Source organism: Populus nigra, chromosome 3, assembly GCF_951802175.1.
Source record: "Populus nigra chromosome 3, ddPopNigr1.1, whole genome shotgun sequence".
NCBI lineage: Eukaryota > Viridiplantae > Streptophyta > Magnoliopsida > Malpighiales > Salicaceae > Populus > Populus nigra.
Window position 1 is genome coordinate 3,835,796 of NC_084854.1, and position 16,360 is coordinate 3,852,155.

Consider the following 16,360-nt stretch of genomic DNA (forward strand, 5'->3'; position numbering starts at 1 on the left):
CATATATGACTTGAATAGTTTATTTTAGAATTATTCTTTTAAAATTTTGTTTTTCAAACCAGTTTTTAAGGGTTGGGATTAAACTCTATCACCCTTCTTGTTATATTTTATTATACCCTAAAATAGGATCCATTACTTCTTATTTTTTAAGCAAAGTACTGAGATTAAATTTCTTATTTTTCTAATTGAATTTTAGGTAAGTTATCCAGCTTTACATCCATGCATTCTTATCGTAATCTTTCATCCTCAAGTGTGGAAAACAATCTCAATTTAACGCATGAATCATCACCCAAAGAGTATTATTCTAATTTCTTCCACCGTTTTGACCCTATGATTAATGATCATGAATATATTAAAAAGTATGATAATTTAACTTGACCTGAAACGTATTGTTTTTTATGGTAGAAATTGTGTTTTATAAAATTTTAATTTTTTTATTTTAAATTAAACTTTTTAAAATTTTTTTTATATACTGAAGTTAAAAATATATTATTTTTAAATAAAAAATATTTTAAAAAACAACTACTATTATAATTACAAATATTACCTACCTTGTACATACATAATCTAACATGGTTACATCAAACCAATGTTTTCTCTCTAGACCCCCCCCCCCAACAAAAAAAATAAATTAATATATGCCTTTATTAATTTATGAACTTTTTATTATACATGTTGTTATTTTACTATGAATAAGAAGTTTATGATGATTGAGAACATATATAAAAAATGGTTTAATATTTCTAACGTACCTTGAACCTACGTTTTAATAATTGTGTATGAAGATAGATTATAATTAGTAATGCATTTTACTATAGAAATTTTGGTAGAAAAAAATAAGATGTAAATACTTTTTAAACTTTGTTTTTTACATAAATAAAAATTAAAAGAAGGGTCAACTCGTGATTTCTCTCTCTAAATTTTATTTTAATTTAAGTATTTTTTTTAAATCATATTTTTAGAATGGAATATGTAATTTGATCAGTTAGAAGATTTTACGTATTGTTCATTTACATGTATTTATCAAAAGTGATGCTTGATGTAGAGCTTCGTACTGGGTCAGCTATTATGCCCATCGTATCAGCAAAGCAGCCAACAAAGTAATGAAACTTACATGCATTTCAAGATCAATACAAAAAAAAAAATTTTAAAAAATATGTTGTAGGGGTTGCAATTGGACCAATATGTGAGTATCACAAGAAAAAAAAATGAAAATTTTCAAGTCATAATTGAGGTATGAATTGAAAAGAAATAGGTTTAAATTGCTTTAATTTGACTAAAATTGAAATAAATTGAAGTTCAATGATGAATTTAGAATAAATAACCAAGTTAGAAAATCAATTAAGAGCTTAATTGAATAATAAAATTAAAATTATAAGTCAATCTAGCTTAAAAATGAAGAATTAAAGGATCACGAACTAAAACAAATAAAATAAAGAATTTAGAAAACATATTATAATTCTGTAAAGGGTATGATTGAATGAAATTAAGAAAAAAAAGATGGAAATTGGCCAACAATAAGAAATTTAAAGACCATGAACCGAGGAGCAAAAAAACATCGAAATGGAAGGACTATGATGAAGTTTGACACAATTAAATCAAAGAAAAAACATAATTATGTTATAGAAACTAAAATGATATTGTTTCACTCTAATTGGAATCATGCACTCTACTTAAAGAGGAAGGAACATGTCGATAAAAATCAAAAGGAAAAGATGTCATTTCATTTTTATTCTTTGTAAAAAAAAGAGAGGAAATGGCAAAAACGAAAGCTTTTCATGCAACTTTAGGGCTTGATAGTGGCCTTGATTAAGTCTCTTGATGGCGCAAAAACAAGAGAAACGTGGCTATTTACAAGTATTATTGATAATGGTTTTAGTATTTAACATGTGAAAATGATTGTATAAGAGTTTGATTCTTAGCCTGTAAAAAAATTGAATTTAACTTCAAGTTTATAAAAAAATTATAATATGTATGATCCCTAGTGCATAAAAGGATTGGGTTCAATATTAATCTTATAAAAAGACTGATAGGTTTGATTATTAGCTCGTTAAAAGGATTGAATTTGATTTTAAGTTAAAAAAATTATGAAATTAGTTTAATCTCATCCTTTAAAAAGATTTTTTGTTAGTAAATATTTGAATAAAAGTTCAAAGAGTAAAATAAACAATTGTTTAAATTACTGTAGAATCTCAATTCATACTCTTTTAAATTTATCTCTTCATTTATTGTATTGATTGATCTAGTGCATATTTAAATTTATTTATATTATTATTTAAGCTTATTTGTATTAAGTTGAGCTGCGTATTATTTTAAGTCAAGAAAAACATTTTTAATTGGCAACTTAATTTACTCTTTTCAGTTCACGTGGACTTTTAGATGTTAACTCTAGGATAGTAATCAAGTAAATCAAGAAATGAAACATACTATCCATCTAGGTGGTGACTCAATGGTAAAAACTGACTTATGGTTGCTTATATAATGATTACTGAAGGCTTATATGATTGTTAACTTCAGGGCCCGTGGGATTAGTTGAGGTACGCGTAAGCTGACCTGGACATCTATGTTAAACTAAAAAAAAAATAAAACATACTTTCTAAATCGTAATGTCAATCTTTCTTCCCTAATTTTATGATTTCTAATTTCGGGTAAACATTCTTCAAAATTTATTAGATTTTTTTAAATACACCATACTAATATAGAGGTTGCCATTTTAAGATCCCTTGATGAGAAAACTTAATGTCGAATAAATTGACTTAAAATACCTTTTATCTTTAAACAAAAAAATAAATAAATAAAGTTTCTTCAGATTATGAACTATCGTGTATGTTTACTTGTTATTGTCCTGTAAAAATGTTACTTTCTCGCTCTATAAGTTAGGTAGTTTCTATATAATTATGCTATTTACAAATGATATAGTGACATTGATAAATGATAAGTATAAGTGCTTGATATGTTACAGGGATGGGTATTTTCGGTTCGATTCGGTTTTTATTAAAAAAAAGTAACTAAACTAATTTTTTTTTAAAACCGAAACTGGTTGGTTAGGGTTTTTTTAGACAAAAACTGGTTCAAATCGGTTTGGCTCTATTTTTTCAATTTGGCTCGGTTTTTTTCCAGTTTGGCTCGATTTTTTCGGTTTCAGACTTATAAAACTGAAACCGAACCGAACTGGTTGATTTTTTTAAAATTTTAATCGGTTTTTTCACAGTTTAATTTTTTCAGTTATTTTTTTTATTTTCTTGATTTTTTTTCTTACCCATACCTGTACCCCTATCAATACTTTAATAATTACTGAGTTGTGTGAAAGGATCAAAACAACCCCAACACCAAGGTATTTAATTTTTTTTTTAAATGAAAAAAAAAAAGTAATTAGCTTGTAGCACTAAATAGTAAAACGTGTATGTAACCGGGATAAATTTACCTTGCGCTCAAGTTTTTTGTTACGAGGGGCGACAAGTTAGAGGATATTCCTTGACCACGGATCCATGGCAGCTGTTATTTGTGCCTATACAAGACAGATATGAAAATCAAATGATCAAGAGAACGGCCTCGCCTCCCTGTATCATGGTTATTTTTAATTTAGTTTAGTTTTTATAAAAAAAAAATAATAAAATTATTTTTTTAAAAAAAAACCGAAACCAGTTGGTTATGATTTTTTAAATAAATTTTGATTTAAATCGGTTTGGCTCGATTTTTTCAATTTGACTTGGTTTTTTTCCAGTTTGACTCGAGTTTTGTTCCAATTTTTTTCAGTTTGGGTTCGGTTTTTTCAATTACAGGTTTATAAAATCAAACCGGTTGGTTTTTTTAAAATTTTAATCAGTTTTTTTTCATAATTCGGTTTTTTCGGTTTTCTCAATTTAATCGGTTTTTCAATTTTTTTCTCACCCCTAATATGTTATAAAAAAAATGTCTTATCATTTTATGATTAACTAATTACTCTACAATTATAATTATAATTATTACCTGAAAAATACCATGTTAGAAAGAACAATTCTATCTAACTAGCAAAAAACAATATTATAAAATGATTAGGAACTAAGAAATACTTGTGTTTCATGTATGGTGAATCTTATCTTGTTATCTTCTTAAATTTAAAGGCGTCAGAATAACATACTCGTGACCAGTACTTCGTTATTTAAAATTAATTTATTCTTATCAAACCAATATTCTTTACATTTTATAGTATATTTTTTTATAATTATTAACAAAACAATAAAAAATGTAACTAAATTACTCTAATCATATCTGCAAAACACTATTTATTATAATAATATTTTGTATTTTTTTTATTATTTTTACCTTTCAACAAGTTAATCTTATCTTTATTTTTTTTTTCCGGTATTATCTTTTAATATTAGATTGTTTTGAGATTGCACACTATAATTTTTTTTTCTATCAAGTTATATATTGATCTCATTAATTTAGTTTATTTTTTCTCGATTTTAACTTTCAACATTAGATATATGAGAATTAGAGCTTTATATTATTTTTTAATTTTGCTTTTTATAAATTTATCATAATCTCATAGTTTAGATTGCGGGTTTAACATATTAATCCGAGCTGACTCAGTTTATTTTTTTGGGTCACCTTTTCTAAATGATTTTTTTCTATTTCATTTTTTAATATCATGTTGGTTAGAAATTAGGCTTCGTAATTTTTTTATTTTGTTTTCTATGGGATTATCCTGATCTCGTGACTTAAATCACGAGTTTGGTAAATTAATTTGAGTTGACTCAATTTATTTTTCTGAGGCCTTTTTTAATTGGGTTTTTGTAATTTTTTTGATTCATTTTCTACGAGGTTATCCCAATATCAAGACTCAGATCATGAGCTGGAAGGTTGGCTCGAGTTGACTCAGTTCATTTCTTTTTATAAACCTTTTAAGTTATTTTTTTTTATTTCAATCTTTAATAACTTAATATTTTTTTCAACAATTTCATTATTCAATATTAGGCCATAATTTTTTTTAATTTTTTTTTGGAGTTATCACGGTTTCATGAATTTTTTTTTATCTTGATTCCAACCTTTAACATTGGATCTCTGGAAAACAAAGCTTTTTAATTTTTTTAATTTGATTTTTATAAAATTATTTTAATCTCATGATCAAAGTTGTGAATTTAACAGGTTAGCTCGAGTTGACTTAGATTTTTTTTTTTTGATTTCATCCTTCAACATTGGATTGTTTTGGAATTAGGTTATGTAAGTTTTCTTAATTTACTTTCTATGAAGCTTTCCTGATCGTATGAATTGGGTTGAGATTTGACATGTTAATTTAAGTTGATTTATATAATTTTTTTATTTAATATTTTTTTATAATTTTATCTTTTAACATTGGATCAAGTAAGAATTGACATTCATAATTTTATTTGACCTGTTTTCTATATGGTCATCAAGATTTCACGACTCGGGTTATATATTTAATAAATTAACTAAATATGAGATGTCATAATCTTAATATTTTTTAAAAATATTATTCAATATATTATTGTATTAATATTTAAAATAAAATGTCATTCAATATGTTTTATGATTTGAGTAAAAAAAACATGTTAATAATAGTTAAATATATTTTTATGTTAAAAAATTAATTCTACCCGCTGCATATCACGTATGATTCAGTTAATATTAATTTGTGACAAATGGTGTGTCATTTTGGTAATCTCATCACTCTAGAATCCCAACCGTAAAAGAAGGCATGGCCACCTTTCAGAAATCCCATCCCATTCCATTTGGATTAGTAACTGCAACACTGAAACAACACCTGTACATACTTGTAATTGTAACAATCTTCCAGAGGAGCCAATAAATATACAGAAAGGAACCCTTCTGTCTTTTATTTCAATCTCTCTTCTTTTCACTCCATTTCTACACTAAAATCTTGATTTGGTCAAGAAAGAAGATGGAGGAGCAAGTGTCGATGACAATAAAAGATTATGACGAAGAAGATATTTTGGACGACGCTGCTAGTTCCAAAACCGAAGATTCGTCTGATCATCACGATATATTCACGCATTTCGCTCGAAATGGAATGATCAAGATTGGAAAAGAAACAGAGGAATACGTATCAATGAAGACTCAATTCCTTATGGGCATGAAACAATATGCTAACGACACTGAGGTTATTGCCTTAAACAAGAACATGGGATTTACTCCGCTCAAGCTAGCTAGGTTTTTTGGGTTTAAAAGTTTTGAAAAGGTGATTTTGCAAAAGAGAGGAGCCCTTGGAGATGCAAAGGTTGACCATGGTTGGTTTGGTGCTTCAAAGGAGGAAATTATTCAAATAATTTCTTATGGTTTTAGTCGGTGTAATGGTCAATCACATGGCCTTGGTGTTTATTTGTCTCCTTTCGAGTTTCTCCTTGATGCGTATGTTTCTTTGATTCCGTTACTTTAATTTATAGCTAAATGGTAATTAAGGACACGGCCCATTTTTGTTTAACTGTTCCTGATAATGGGTTGTGTTGATTTATTGCTAATTTGATTTTGTATTTAATTTTACATTTATTTGTTGCAATTTGTTTGTCCAAGAAGGAGGCGTGACTCATTTTATAGGGTATATTAATTCACTTCAATGCAGGGTGAAATTTACAATTGCTGATGAAAATGACATGAGGTATATGCTGTTATGTCATTTGACAATGGGGAATATGGAAGTGATTCCGGCCGGTTCGAAGCAAGTATATCCGAGTTCAGTGGAATTTGACACCGGTGTTGACAATCTTGAAGCACCAAGAAGATTGATTGTGTGGAGTGCTTTCATGAATTCTCACATCTGCCCTGCCTACATCATAACTTTTAAGGCCCGTTTTTTGGTTTTGTTTTGTCAAGAGATCAAATCAGTGAACTCCCTGGAATTACTTTAAGTTTCCACGGAAGTGCCTTGACTTTCCCTGCTTTGTTTCCTATACTGGTGAAGGTTATTGGTCCAGCCAAGGCGGGTTTGATTTACAAAAGTCTTGTAGACCGTAAAAAATGTAAGATTACCCAAGAGCAAATGATCCAGACTACGAGGCGGATCATTGGGAACGACTGGCGGCTGATTGCAATGATTAAATCCAGCATAGACAAGGTGTGTGTACTTTCTTTCATTTCTTTGATCTTTAATGTTTCTAAAGGGTTTTGTTGTCCTGCTACATGCTGTTTGAACAGAATAACACCGTCGCATGGTGTCTTGGTTCATATGCTTGGCCGTGTTAATGATATTTTTATAACAAAAATCCATTCTTGTACTTTATATTAGACAGATCATAGTTTCATCAATATTGCTTGTGATCATAAGTGAGCTCTGTTTATAACAAAAATCTATTCGTTCCTTCACATGCCTTATTTTTTATTTTATTTTTTTCACACTTGCATGTCAACCATGAAAATGGGGAGCCTTTGGAATTGTTTTCAGATTATAAGTTGAAAATAGAGTAAGAAATAGAGACAAAGGAGAAATAGGCCTGTATGACAGCCAATCCAATTATTCTTGAGGTTTTGGCTTGCTTCTGTGCAAAACGTTTGACAAGACAAGCATGGGCTTGAATCGATCTAGGATTTCACGGGAAGTATGGTAATACATTTGAAGTTCAATTTTGTGTTTGCATTGTTGTATAGAGCTAACATGGCCTGAGAATATCGAAACAAATACTGACCACCCTATTCCGGAACAGGCTGCAGCGAGCGCATCCAGCAGCAAGGATGGCGGCAGAGTCAACAAATGATAGCAGAAGGGAATGGCATAGCTTATTGATGGCCCTCTTCTAGAACATGTTACTAGAGTTGTTTGTGGTGTAATAAGGCTTTTTCATCACTTCATTCTGATGCCAGAATCATGAAGTAGGTAGCATCTTTTTCTTCAAAAAAGGAAGCGAACATCAAACCCTGTATCATCTTCCAAAAAATCCATTTAGTTCCAGAGTAATGGATGTCAATATCCAGACAGGCGGAAAAGAAGTATCAATGTTGCTATAAAATGGTGATTTGACTATAATAATCCCTGAAAGATAAAGTACCAAGGAAATTGGAATTGGCTTACTGAAAGATAGAATTTATTTCCTGGAACAGGTACAAGGCAGTCGATACAAAATTAATCGTCCAGAGCTAGAACTGCAGTATCCAGTCCATGATGCGATAAATGGCATAGAAATGAGAACAGTGTTTGTTCCATCCTTGTGGGCTGCCACATTTCCTGAGCTAACTTGCTCAATCCTCAGCTCAGGGTTCGGTTCAGGTCACAATTGCTCACCACTGCTAGTCTTAGTTTAGACTATGAAAAGCCCACAAAATTCGCAGTCATTCTATCTCGACCATAGCAGTTTTCTACCACTCCATGCAAAAGAGCGTGGACATGGACCCAGAGTCATATGCACTAAACAGACAGAAGTGCAAGTTTTCGTAGCGCATTGACAACTTAGTAACTCGCAATATTATCATCTGGTCTAGCCTTCCATCTTGTTTATCAACAGTACGATTTAAACCCAAAATACCTCCTCTCTGCCAGTGACTTGCCATTCTGCAACCACCACAGGCCAGGTGGTCAGTATTCACCTTGGATCCTTGTGCTGTATAGCACTTATTTTCAGCCAGATAACCAGGCTAGATATCTGTCCGCATTCGGAACTTGTAGTCCAGCTGCCAATACTACCTCCTCACTGCTGCCACCTTTCTTTTCAAGCTAGTATTTTTTAATGAGAAAAAAAGAGTAGCACGACTCAATGCTTTAAGAATCAATCTGCTTCTCTGATTTATAAAAACGGAGTCAGCAATGTGAGAGAATCTCCATCAAGAACTAGTTCTTAGATTAATCAACCACCAGAGCCAGAAATCCATTAGGTTTTGCATCTCTTTAGCTTATTGTTGAACTGGTCATCAATAAGGAGTGATATTCTTGACACAGGCGCTTGAACAAAAATCTCAGGAAACAAATCCTCTTGCACTTTTCATGTTTTGCTTTCTGGATTCAGAATAAAGAGACGATAAAGCCTGTTGCACCCTCGTAACAACTTCAATAACTAGAACAACGCCATATGTCAGCAAAGCACTTCCCTTTGTTTCTTTTTTTGTGATATATGAAGTTACTTTGTCACTCAAAATTCAACTTCAACTGGAACATCCTGCTATAAAGCATGGAAAAACTCCAAGCAACAAGACAAAAACAACCGAACACAATTACACCTATATATCTATATAATAAAAAAAATAAGAGCTAACAAGCAAACTTGTAGTTCCTGCATAAAACTGAAAATCTTGGATGCATCCATAAAATCCTGATAGAATGCATTCTGAATCAAACACTATGCTAGCTTGCTTATCTCCTTCTCAGCTCAGCTGCTGCCTGAGCTGCACAGGTTCTCCTTGTTGCTCGTCTCACACGCTTGTTTGTGCTTGATTTAAAGATCTCAATCAACAGCTGGTCGTCCCCAGTGATCTGCCTCACAGCCTGGAACAGTTGCACTCCAGTGACCTTGCGTTTGGCAAAGTCGTCATAGGTTCTGGAAATCAAGGCTCCCTTGGCAGGACCCAAAAACTTTACCATTGTGAGATGTAGAGCAGAGACACTCACAAAACCCAAGTTTCTTATTTCACTGATCCGATTTATTAGCAAAGTAGTGGAAGAAGGTGCCTTGAAACTTATGATGTAAACAGGAAGAATGTGAGAATTCATGAAAGTGGTCCAGACAACCAATCTTCTTGGTGCTTCAAGATTGTCAACACCGGAGTCAAACTCCCCTGAACTTGGATGTCTTTGCTTGGAACCAGCAGGAATCACTTCCATCTTCCCCATGATCACTTTACATAACAAAATATGCCTCATGTCATTTTCATCAGCCCTTGAAGATTCCAACCTGCAGTGAAAAAAACTAATTCTGTAACTCTTAAGCCGAAAGGATTTATCCTAAACAGATTTGCTAAGGCAAAAGACTCACGGATCAGAAATACATAAGGATATGTAAAGGAAGAAGCATGCTGCATACACTACCAAGGAATAATGATCCACATCCACTCCAATTTCACTTCCACCAACAGCCTTTGAAGATTTAAATGAAATAAAGTCAAGAAATATCACTTTTCCATATTGATCACCTTATATTTTCACTACATTTCAATATTTTCTATTCAAAACAAGAATGAAATGCATACATCCAGAACATCAAATTGACCCAGAAATCCACAAATTTTCAATCTCAATTCTTGAACAAACAATTAGCACTAGTGATTAACAAGAACAGCAAAGAAAATATAGTCTCTGTATTGATTACCATTTAGTAAAGAATCATTAGTACTTGAAAAAAGAAGGAAAAACATACCCATCAAGGAGAAAACTAGTAGGAGACAAATAAACACCAACGCCATGTGATTGACCATTACACCAACCAAAACCATGGGAAATGATCTGAGAAATTTCCTCCTTCGACCCACTATACCACCCATACTTAACATTTGCATTTCCTTGGCCTCCATTCTTTTGCGAAACGACCTGTTCAAAAGCTTTAAACGCAGCAAACCTAGCCTTCATAGGCGAAGTAGAAGCAGAGTTCTTGTAAATGGCAACAACCTGTGTGTCTTTAGCATGCCCTTTCATTCCCGTTAGAAAAGTCTTCTTCACTCCATCATACTCCCTTGTTTGTTCTCCAATCTTCAACAGTCCAGCGAAATGCGCGAGTTGATCGTCGGTTTGAGAACCAGCTGAGTCCTCCAAAATAGCTTCTCCTCCGTCGAAATCTTCTACTGTCATTGACACTTGATCATCTTGCTCTTCCATCGTAATTCTTTTATGGTTTTGGGAAGGGAGAGAAGGGTTTTTCTTTGTGAGTAGAGATGGAATGAGAGAGAGAGTGAGAGAGAGAGATATTTATAACGGCAGGTGGACAGTTATAAAAGTAAAGCTTTTGTGCCACGGTTTCTTTCTTTCTATTGTAATCCCAAATAGGAGCAGGAACTGCAAGGGCCAAGTGGCAGCCATACCTTTTCCTAGTGATTAAATTACCCAAATGACCTTGTTGTCTATTAAATAAGGTCAAAATAATAGTTGTCTGACCGATTCGGAATCTAATCGGAAAAAAACCTTGTGTAAGTCGATTGAATTTTTATAATTTATTTGGGAATGTATTAGTTTTTATTTTTAGATATTTTTTAAAAATATATTTGTTTTTAAAAAATATTAGATTAAATTTTTTTTTGTATTTTTTTTGATGATTTTAATATTTTAATGTAAAAAAAAATTATTTGATCATGATGTTAATTTAAATTTATTTTTTAAACACTAAGATGAATCTCTTAGCCATCATGTTAATGATATATATATATATATATATATATATATATATATATATATATATATATATTATTTTAATACATTTTTAATTAAAAATATTTTTGTTCAAGCATCCTACACGTGTTCTATACAACTCGATGATCTTAATCCCACGTACATGACTTTGGTTACCATTTTATTTATTTATTTATTTAAACAAAACAGCAGTCTCTTGTAAAACTATGATGACTTTAAAATCTTGAGACTTAAATTCAAAACAATTATGCAAGCAATTTCAATAACTCAAGCAATGTTTTTTATATCACTGCAATTAGCATTAGCATGTATACATTAATATCTTAATATAGTTAGTCTTTCGATTTCGAATTTGAGCATATATAGATCTCACCGTGCAATGTCTTTCGATTTCGAATTTGAGCATATATAGATCTCACCGTACGTGCAATAACATCAAATTAGGACTGGAGAAAAATCTCGAGGGGAAAGAGGAAATAAAGAGAAAAAACAAGAAGAGAGAGAGCGACGAAAAGGAAAGAACAGCGTCATCATAATCAAGAGAGAGTAGATCATTTTTCATCTCTTGTTCTTTTAGATTTCTATATATATCCTTTTTCTAATTAAGGAATTAATATATTATATATACATTGAGCTCTCACCACGTACGACAGGTTGTTTGAGGAACATGAGATGCCTGGCTAGGGTATTTTCTTGGAGATGATCGGCTCCATCTCAGACATGGAGGCTGACAAGGATGCGTAGGACATGCATTTAGGCATGATAGACTAGATGGCCTTACTCTCAGGGTTCATGTTCTTACGTTTTGTGTTTGCTTCTGAAATTTAGGTGATTATAAATTTGAGTTTAACTTGTCCAAGTGGAGGTGGATCGAGCTATGGACGCTACTGCAGGTGAGCTTTGGATTATTGTTCTTTCATGGTCCATGACATTATCCTGATTAAATAATGCCTAAACTAGCACCTGATGATATGCTTTCTGTGATTTTAAAACTGAAATTTAGGTGACGATTATTATACTCAACTCGATAATAGATTTGAATTATTTGATGGAAATGTAGGACAGTCGGGGATGAACTGTGTGTAGTCAGTCATATACTTTCCGATGGAGCTTTTTTTTTTTTTTTTGAATTGAGATAATAATTTCAATTCAAGAGCCGAGTAACAGTTGGGAGAAATGAACTTGAAGAAGATGGCTGCTTTTGAACCTCAAGCTCACCATGCAACTATTGAGTTTTTGCAATAAACCACGAGCGATATCACACAAAAACATCTCAGCAATTCATTTCTTTTAGATCTTCTTGCCTTCTCTTCGAAGGCGAGGAGGTTAAAATTATGAAACCTCGCCATATTTCACACCATTTCCGCACTCACAAGGTGACCACACCCTCTACTATACCTGGTTTTAAAGGAACAGTCCAAGGGGCAAGGCCCAAGCATCAAACAAAACTTCATTGTCAATCACTGAATGATCTGTCATTATTTAATTTCTCCAAGTTTGTCAGCTGCTTTCTCCATGGGTGGTGGTCACTGAATGAAGTTTACGAATATTGATTAGTAAGTGACAGAAATCCCATTACATGAATCGCATATACTTTCGTGGTGATTTCTGTTTTTCTGGCCACTTATTCTCTGTCGCACATTTCACGTACACTTTCTTCCTGGCTTGAACTGCTTCGGGATCATCCCTAATGCGAGAAGAAGAGCTAGGTGTGTTCCTGTTGTCCTTGAGCGTCCCTTGCGACAAAATATGAGCCTCCTGGATTCAGTACAAGATGATATTTAAAAAAAACATCAGCCTCGAGCAAAATTCTTAGGATCATCATGTTATCAGATCTCAGCTAGTAATATAATGGCACTCTGATATGTTAATTAGAAAGAGAGGGGAGGGTGCCATTAAATCTTATTCAAGTGATAATATACATCTAATCCATCCAAATTCGAATGCATACATACCATTAAATCTTATGCAAAAACAGATCCTCCAGAGCTGAAAACTTGTCAATCTTCCAAACATATTGTGGTTCTTTCGCCCAAAAAAGATGCTCCCGTTGATGAGAGCTTTTGATAGCAAAAACTTCCACTCCAAACATGCAACAGTCACCAACCAGGAAGCCCCTGGAAGGGTCAAGAAAAGCCTCATGGGAAAGCACTTTTGGGAAACCCTGTTCAAACTTCATCTTATGAAGCGCCATTCTTTTCCATCAGCATCTAAAATTCTGAATATACGCATTGGTTTCTTGAATATGAGCAAACTTTGGCAATGCTATTCTGTTCCCTGGTTTGCATTCCAACTAATGCGCCCAATTCAATAGCCTGATGAAATAGACTTTGACAATTACCTGCTGCCCAACAATGAAACAATCAAAATAATCACCACTGCTGCCTGTCTAGAGGTAATAAACAGAACAACACACATACGCCACCAAAAACCTGAAGATAAGCACCACTGAGAAGATGAGTAGCACATTAGAAATACTTTCTTGCAATTCATTCAAAAAAATTTAAAAAAGAAAAAAAAAACAAAAGAAAGAAAAGAAAGAAAAGGAGTAATCTGTGTAGTTGGAATTGAAGGGAAACCAAAATCCACTCTCTCCTGCACTCTCTGGCATTTCATCAAACAGTTCCAGTATAAATAAACTAAAGCAGCACAATTTAACCCAACCTGTGTCCAAAATTACAGAGCACTCTCTTTAAACCTCTCTGGTTCACAATTAACCCTTCACGGCATCGAATCCGACTCGAGACCTAATTCTTCTACATCATAACCAATTCAATTCCACACTTAATTTCTAACACAAATTCTTACTTACTCCACACAACGTATGCCTAAGCAAACAAACAATAGTAGGAACTACAAGCAAGGAAAGGAGACAGCAAGACCCATTAAGTTCACAAGGTTCTTACCAATGAATGCCAATTGATTGCAAGAACAACAAACCCTACCCTAGCAATCAATCACGGCACAGCAAGAGAGTCATTAAATCCTGATACCATCAAACCCAGGACAAAAGGGAATTCCACTTGTTGGGACCCACAAAAAAGTTTTTTAATGGAGCCCACAAATGTGAAAGACCCGAGGTCCCCCGCCAGCCATGATCATCAGCCAATCCAACCCCCTTTATGAGCTTCTATTATAGTAACTTGGTATGTGTACTTTAGTACGTTACCGTACTACGTTTGCCTCCATAACACCTTTGCCACGTCAGCAGAAACAGATTAATAAAAAACAATTTCAAAATTTAGTTACCGTTGAACCGCTACCGCCTCCGCCTCAACAAACAAACCGTTTTTTCTTGTATAGGTTTCAATTCATGGGCTTTGCTTTTCAATTACGCGTTTCCGTTTTTCTTTCTGCAAATTTTTAGGGTTTTATAATCTCTTCTCTCCCTCCCTGTTGCGACCAATTATGCTTTCTTTCTTTCTTGATCATCAATAAGTAGCCTTGCCTCTGTCTTTCAAATCTTCAAGTTCGCTGGTTTTCCCTGTTCATCCATCCTCTATTCATCGATAAAGTTTCTCTCTTTCGTTTGAATCCGATCCTCATCAATTCCTTTTCTTCATGTAATTCAAATACACGATCTTAGCTTTGGCAGAATGGCCATGTCGATATTACAAAACCCAGAAACGATAACCCCACAAATGCCTCATGGTTATCGATTCCACCCCGATGATCAAGAACTGGTTCGATTCTATCTTTATAAAAAAATCACTGACCCTGATCTCTTCACCGCCATCAATGTTCCGATTAGAGATTGCCCCCTCTTTGGCGACCAAGCCAGAGAACCTTGGCAAATCTGGGACTCCTTCCCCAAACGCTATGGCGAAGATCTCTTCTTCTTCACACACCTTACTAAGAAAGGCAAGAACTTTGTCCGCAAAATCTGCCGTGGTCCTGGAACATGGCACCAGGAGTGCAAACACCCTCCTTTCAATGTCTCTATCGACCACACTTGCCAAGTCGCAGCCATCAAAAAGCAATTCACTTACCATAATCCTAAATCTGACCAAAACGGCTCCTGGTTCATGTTTGAGTATAGTCTGCCATCTCTTTCAGAACAAACTGTCTTGTGTCAATTGAAAAGGAAAGAAGTCCACGCCTCCGAGAAAGTACAAACAACATGCACAACCACAAAAAAGAGGAAGAGGTATGCTGACGGTCTTGATGGTGCAACAAACACCATGTTTCAAAAGCCCAGGGTTGACGAAGACGCCCAGAAGCAACAAGTTATGGGTTTCAACGGGGCAGCAAAAATCGTATCTCAAGTGGAAAACCAGCAGCTGCACTTGGAGCTTGAACCAGTCTTTGATAATGGCGTGCAACCCGACAATTTCGAGTCTTTTTATTGTGAACCATCAGCTGTGCTTGAATATGATCTGATGGATGCTGATTCAGGTATTACATCCACTTGCAATGCTGCACCACCAACTGTATTCATGTTAGATCCTGCAGAGAACTTGCAGCCAAGTGACGATGATGATTTCCATCCAGAAATTTTTGGGCTGCTAGATTTGAGTGGTTACTGTGACGAGGAAGATGGCTTTCCAGCAACTCGGGAAACAGCAGAGGCTAGCGCTTATTGGGTTCAGGCTACACCAACTATTGATCCATCCTTCACTGCTGATGCTATTGATTACTATCTTGAACGTGGAGTTTCTGATTCCAGCCTTACCAATTGCTCAGGGTCATTTTTGCAAATGCAGCTAGAAGCAGACCCTACAAGCCCGATTCAAGAAAAAGAGATTCAGATGATTTCAAATCCTTTCCACATGGAGCGTTACCGCTGATACCATTTTTTTCTCTCAAGAGGAGGGCTGGCTGGTGACGTCCAAGGAAGCTGCGCTTGGAGATTTCCAGTCGTCTTTTTTCTGTTTCTTTAGTGAACACTTCTCAATTTATTAATTCATGCTCGTGGCTGCTAATTTCTGATTCTCTTCATAGTAATGTAAGTGCCAGTAGAAGTTTAATTGATAAGATAGCATTAAACAGAAGATGCTCATGTAAATTCTGAGAGTTATTAATGTAACACCTGTTTCCATATTCCTCTACAAACTTTTAGCAGAAGCTATTTGTAGATTG

At 33.8% G+C, this 16,360-nt stretch overlaps 2 protein-coding genes across 3 annotated transcripts; one reads left to right on the forward strand and one right to left on the reverse strand.

Annotated features, from left to right (window-relative positions):
• Window positions 1-5,695: 5,695 nt before the first annotated feature.
• LOC133689019 (probable inactive poly [ADP-ribose] polymerase SRO2) lies at window positions 5,696-7,964 on the forward strand. Its single transcript, XM_062108720.1, has 3 exons — window positions 5,696-6,372; window positions 6,584-7,075; window positions 7,662-7,964. The coding sequence occupies exons 1-2, from the start codon at window positions 5,906-5,908 to the stop codon at window positions 6,867-6,869; spliced, it is 753 nt and encodes a 250-aa protein (XP_061964704.1). The 5' UTR covers window positions 5,696-5,905; the 3' UTR covers window positions 6,870-7,075; window positions 7,662-7,964.
• LOC133689018 (probable inactive poly [ADP-ribose] polymerase SRO2) lies at window positions 7,430-10,856 on the reverse strand. Of its 2 annotated transcripts, XR_009841243.1 has the most exons (3): window positions 10,299-10,856; window positions 8,027-9,836; window positions 7,430-7,872 (listed from the first exon to the last, which is right to left on the reverse strand). XR_009841243.1 is itself a non-coding variant. In XM_062108719.1 (2 exons), the coding sequence occupies exons 1-2, from the start codon at window positions 10,751-10,753 to the stop codon at window positions 9,299-9,301; spliced, it is 993 nt and encodes a 330-aa protein (XP_061964703.1). In that variant the 5' UTR covers window positions 10,754-10,856; the 3' UTR covers window positions 7,430-9,298. The 2 variants fall into 2 exon arrangements, 1 of the variants encoding a protein (XP_061964703.1); XM_062108719.1 differs by having other exon boundaries at window positions 7,430-9,836.
• Between the last annotated feature and the right edge of the window lie 5,504 nt (window positions 10,857-16,360).

What these genes read in the sequence shown, in the direction of transcription:
- LOC133689019 (XM_062108720.1), top strand. Translation starts at nt 5,906, where the DNA reads ATGGAGGAGCAAGTGTCGATGACAATAAAAGATTATGACGAAGAAGAT. An exon ending in TTCGAGTTTCTCCTTGATGC is followed by an intron (nt 6,373 to 6,583) that starts GTATGTTTCTTT and finishes ACTTCAATGCAG; the next exon opens with GGTGAAATTTACAATTGCTG.
- LOC133689018 (XM_062108719.1), bottom strand. Translation starts at nt 10,753, where the DNA reads ATGGAAGAGCAAGATGATCAAGTGTCAATGACAGTAGAAGATTTCGAC. An exon ending in ACTAGTTTTCTCCTTGATGG is followed by an intron (nt 9,837 to 10,298) that starts GTATGTTTTTCC and finishes TTTTCACTGCAG; the next exon opens with GTTGGAATCTTCAAGGGCTG.